At 43.9% G+C, this 5048-nt stretch overlaps 1 protein-coding gene across 1 annotated transcript; it reads right to left on the reverse strand.

Moving 5' to 3' along the window:
- Positions 1-608: 608 nt before the first annotated feature.
- LOC119865119 (proline-rich nuclear receptor coactivator 2-like) lies at positions 609-2252 on the reverse strand. Its single transcript, XM_038569364.1, has one exon. The coding sequence runs from the start codon at positions 2235-2237 to the stop codon at positions 1818-1820; it is 420 nt and encodes a 139-aa protein (XP_038425292.1). The 5' UTR covers positions 2238-2252; the 3' UTR covers positions 609-1817.
- Between the last annotated feature and the right edge of the window lie 2796 nt (positions 2253-5048).

Consider the following 5048-nt stretch of genomic DNA (forward strand, 5'->3'; position numbering starts at 1 on the left):
TCCAGTGACTTCAAATGCTGATCTAAGAGGAATTGAGTGAGAGAGTATCACCTAGAAGAAAGATATCTTGGTTTATTTATTTATTTTTTTGCATGACTTAGAAGGCCTCAGGCACATGGGCAACTTTTTAGCTTTTCCCCTTGCCTTGCCCCCTCCCCCTCTCCCCCCAAGTCTTAATTCTTTTTTTTTTTTTTTTGGGGGGGGGGAAGAGGCAATTTTATTTTTTAATTTCATGCTTGAAATTCACAAATGTACATGAAGTACTATGTAAACTTTAGGATAGCATTATTTGACTTGAGCAATATCACCTCAATCTAAGTTTAACTGGGGAAATACAATTTGGCCATTCTGCTTTAAAATGTCAAAAAGCCAAATTAGAATAGGGCACTTAATAATTTTTAAATTGAGTCTCCCATACAGATTTGTAAGTTAATGTTGGATTAATTTATATTTAGGTAAAACACGTTATCAAGATATTATGCAAGAAATTACATCTTTTGCATTAATGGTCCCCTGGGTTGCACTTGGACTAGTAACAAAATATATACTGACATCATACACTAAACTATATTCATATTATAGATTACAAAAATTATTGAAAGCCAGAATGAATCTTTAGGGTTGGAGGGACCTTTAATAGTTTAATCTTTGGGCTTAAGAAAGAAAAATTAGTCCCATACTGCATCTCACATCTCTTAAAAATAGGAAGTGTTTTAGCAGCTTAAAACCTTTAGTTATATAAAACTTATTACACTAGGATTTACTTTGAAATATAGTTTACAACCAGATCAATTATACATACACTGGCACTTTAGCACAAGGGCAAACTTTTAAAAACAATTTGTTTTGGACCTTTAAAATCAGGCCATAGTATAAAAACAGAGTCCATGGTCTTACATTCAGCAAATTCATACTAAAATATTCTATTTTTGTAGGATAAATGCCAACAAAACTTTACATATGCTACAAGTTTATTACATATATTTACATGGCTCTTTCCTAAGGTACTTAAAACTTTCACATTATACAGCTCCCCACTTCAAGTAAGCTTTGCAGGGAATGATTTGAGACCAGATCACTGTCAGAATAGCTTATGCAGTGCTGTAATACAAAAACGTATTTTGAAAGCTACTCAATGACCACCAAATACTGTTTCTGTAAGAAATGGTTTTGGTGCATTAGTTGGCAGACACCCACTGCATGAAACAAACGGCCATTGGGATATATGGTCTCATCTAAATTAGATAGCCCCTAGTGCCCTTTTCCACATTTCACCAGCATAGTTTTACAAAAATGCAACTATTCTCTAAGAAAAACTCATATTTTCTTTTTGGCAGTGCATTGGGTTGTTGTCATATTCCTGGTTTGGGTGTTTCTAGGACTTTAAACTGTTAAATATTCAACTACTCCAATCCCTGTAGGTCTTAACTGGATGCTTATAATCAGATTCACTAGCTTCCAACAAGTAAAACTACTGATCCATGAATGATAATCTTAAATTAGTATTTGTGCCCAGCAGACCATAGGAATAGTTGATTACCATTCCCCAAATCTAAATTTGACAGGTTTCATTTAAGAGTTACTCAATTGAGAACACAATATCCAGTACAATTCTCAATAATTTAGTTATTTCAAGTTGCACTGATACTACCATTACATCACAGTGCACACTATACGTAAAACAGTTAAGATGAAATCTAATGTTTTCTACATTAATTAGCAATTTTACAGATTAATTCCCTAGTGAATTTGGTCTGAAACAACTGACAACTACCCTTAAATAGAACTAAATTTAAACATTAGTATTTTATCTTATTTTATACCTGTACTTTAAGTAAGGTTTTAAGTTGAAATGTCATTATTTCCTTATCAGAAGGATTAAAGGAAACTGGAACCCAGTGGCTTGGTGGTTTAGGAAGAACACTTGGTGATGGTGGCTCACTAAACTTGGCTCCAGCGTAGTTCTGATTAGTTTGAGACTTAAAAAGTAAAGTGGGACTTGATAAGCTAGAGTTCCAGTTTTGATTATTTGGAAAATTTTTGTTCTTCCCCCCATTTTGCATGGCCTGCCGTGCAGCTGCTGAGGAGGTGTAAGTGTGTCCTCTTTCTTTTTTCTTGTGAACAACCTTCATTTGGGAATTCTGATCCTTGGTCTTCTGTCTGTTAAGCTGTTGCTGGTTCTTACTAACGTTTCTCGACTGAGGGGCTGGAATGTTATACCTCTCTCTGCCACCCATCTTCAGCTTCTTTGTCACCTTTCAGTCTGCTTTTCGGATCGCAGGATTTCCACCACCTGTCCCCTTCCTTGCTGCCAAGCCCAGGGTAAGAGATGTTGCTTTCTGCTGGATCCTTTCCTTTGTCTCAATACAGAAGTTTTCATGGGCCGATCCGCCGAGTTCAGCCTAGGAGCTGAGGCCAACATCGGAGTCTCCTCAGCACACAAGCTTGAGAGAAGTCCTCGGCGTCCGGACTCGACCTCCTCCTTCCGCCTCTACCCCCAAGTCTTAATTCTAGCCACTCTGATCCACCTCCTTTCAGCTTCCTGTTTCCTGTCTCTGCTCACAAGGTTCGCTCTGTCTGGAGCTCACACCCCCAACCTGGGGAGGGAATCTCCGGTCATCTGGCAAGACCTTGCTCAAGGGCTTAGCTGTCTTTCCCGAACTTTCCCCTTGCAAGTTGGCCCTGTGCAGTAGTAGTATGTTCAACTACTAATACCTAATACCAGAAACGCTCCATTTCAATTATTTATAGTTCATCCCATAGATCTTACATTGGTTAAGAGCACACACAGCTCCTGAAGCCAGACTGCCTGGTTTGAGATCCCAGATCTGCCACTTAACTCTGTGTAGCGTTGGACAAGTTCCTTAATCTCTCAGTTTCCCCATTTTAAAAATTTTAAACGGGTTGATATAAGTAAAGCACCTGAGATGGTGCCTGGCAAGGGGTGTGCACTAAGTTGTTTGCAGCTATGCCTACTAATCTGGAAGCCCTGGCTGGGCACAGCGACACCATCCCATTGGGGTTGGGTCCACAATCGTAGAAGCTGAAAACGTTCGTGGAATGAATGACCGGCTAACACACCTTCCTCCTGTCCCTGAGTTTAGTGTCATTTCAATTGCACCGATCTGCCCTCGAGTCTGAAAACGGAAGGGCAGGAATAGTTCGGAGCAACAGAGAGCATGAAGAGATAGACGAGGGGAGGAACATTCCCCTTCCCCACCCGTGAGCCAGACTAACGCGTGGCAGGCTGTCCCAGGCGGGCCCCCTGGCTGTGGGGTCAAGCTCACCACTTCCTTCTGCCATTTCCCACGTCTTCACCGAGTAGGATGTCTCCTTGTCCATCAATAGTGCTGCCAGGCTAACTCCTCAGCTCTGATGAGTTCTTTTATTCCTTTAAAAGTGTCGTGCCCGCGGGATTGGCCCAAAGCTGCGCAGGTGTGGACTGGGCTTATGTGGCCTTGCCTTAGAGCACAGCGTTGTCCTGCTTGAGCTCTGAACCTTGTCCCATACAGTCAGGAGAGTCCCCATCCAGCGGCGGGAAGGCAGGAATAGAGGTGATCAGTTCTGGGTGGTCCCGGTTTTTACTATTATTCCTTCTCCCTGTGAGCTAGAGGGAGGGGGACTGTCTTCTCAAGCAAGAGGAACGTAGGATCGCAAGGACCCATTAATTAGGCGCCTATCTGCTGCTTCTCATTCTATACTCCCACTTTTATTCCACGAGGCCATTTACCCAAGTTCATCTTGTTTTGTTTTAATCTCACTCTTATCTTTTTGGCCGTGTAAGCTCAGATTTTAGCTCTGGCACCTACTCTAAATGTGTAGTGGCTGTCCTACCCTCAGGCCTCATTATTTCTTGATTGGGCTCCCCTCTAGGCTCCCAACCAGCTTCATGTCCATCCCCTCCACTGCCAGAACAGTGTTTCTCTAACAAATCTTGGATTATATGACACGATAAGATGGTCTTAAAATGCGTACTTCCTGCACTATGCCTCACCATTTTCAAAGAAGTCATTATGTTCTTGGATTATATCTCCTATCCTTTGAAGTGACTAAAATGTTCTTAATAGAACTATATACTGGGATGTAGGTGAAGTGTTGACAAACCGAGGTATCGACGAGAATCCGGAGCTGGGACAAGCCTGAGCAAGGGACAAGCCTGAGCTGGGACAAGCCTGAGCAAGGTCCAGGAGTTGTGCAACACATGAGAATGGAATGCAACATGGGTATATGGCTGACACATCGGGGAGGAAAAAGGACATTCCAGAAGTTATAGATGCATCTATTTGGGACTCTTGTCACTGTCCATACTTGACCCGAAGGAGGAACTGGCCATTGGAAATGTTTTGTCTCTAACAAAAGGAAGCAGTGCTTGGGGTTGGGGACAAGAGAGGGAGTTTTGATTATTTTCAGGGAAGGGGTCCCTGCTGGAGAAGAGAAGGGTGAGGGTCGGTAGCTTATAGGTGTTATTTCAAGCCAGGGAGGAGTTCACTGAAGGAGGAGACACATGTGGGGGAATTGAGGGCCACGGCTGGGCCTGAGCACTCAGCAGGACCGGGAGCCCCTGGACCGAAAAGCAGGGCCAGCAGAGGAGGACCAGGGGGTACAGAGTCCTGAAGTGAATACACAATTGAGAGGAGGAGGACAGGGACTGTGACAGTCATGCACTGCAGAGGGTCAGGAAAAGCTAGAACTGACAAATGAGCATTGGATTTGGTGACGTGGGGGTCAGTTGGGCCAGAGCCGTGAGGGGCAGTGCGGTCAACAGACAGCGGGAGGAGGGGACCAGACACAGCGACCTAAGGGACTCCTGCAGGGGCTTCTGCCTAGGAGAGTGGGGACGTTGGGAGGTCGCTGGAAGGAGAAGTGGGGTCAAGAGAATTGTCTTTGCGGGGGATTGGTGGGGTGGGAGCGGGAAGTGTGATTGGGAAATAGGAACATTGATGGAAATGTCCCTAAGCCTAGAGGCATTTCTGCAGCGGCGCACCTGGTCTTCCCCAGGTAAGGAGAGAGCAGAGGGGACCTGTGTCCTGATGGCCACGCGCCTCTGC

This window comes from Canis lupus, chromosome 22, assembly GCF_011100685.1.
Source record: "Canis lupus familiaris isolate Mischka breed German Shepherd chromosome 22, alternate assembly UU_Cfam_GSD_1.0, whole genome shotgun sequence".
Lineage (NCBI taxonomy): Eukaryota > Metazoa > Chordata > Mammalia > Carnivora > Canidae > Canis > Canis lupus.

Coding starts and splice junctions, on each gene's coding strand:
- LOC119865119 (XM_038569364.1), bottom strand. CDS start 2,237: ATGGGTGGCAGAGAGAGGTATAACATTCCAGCCCCTCAGTCGAGAAAC.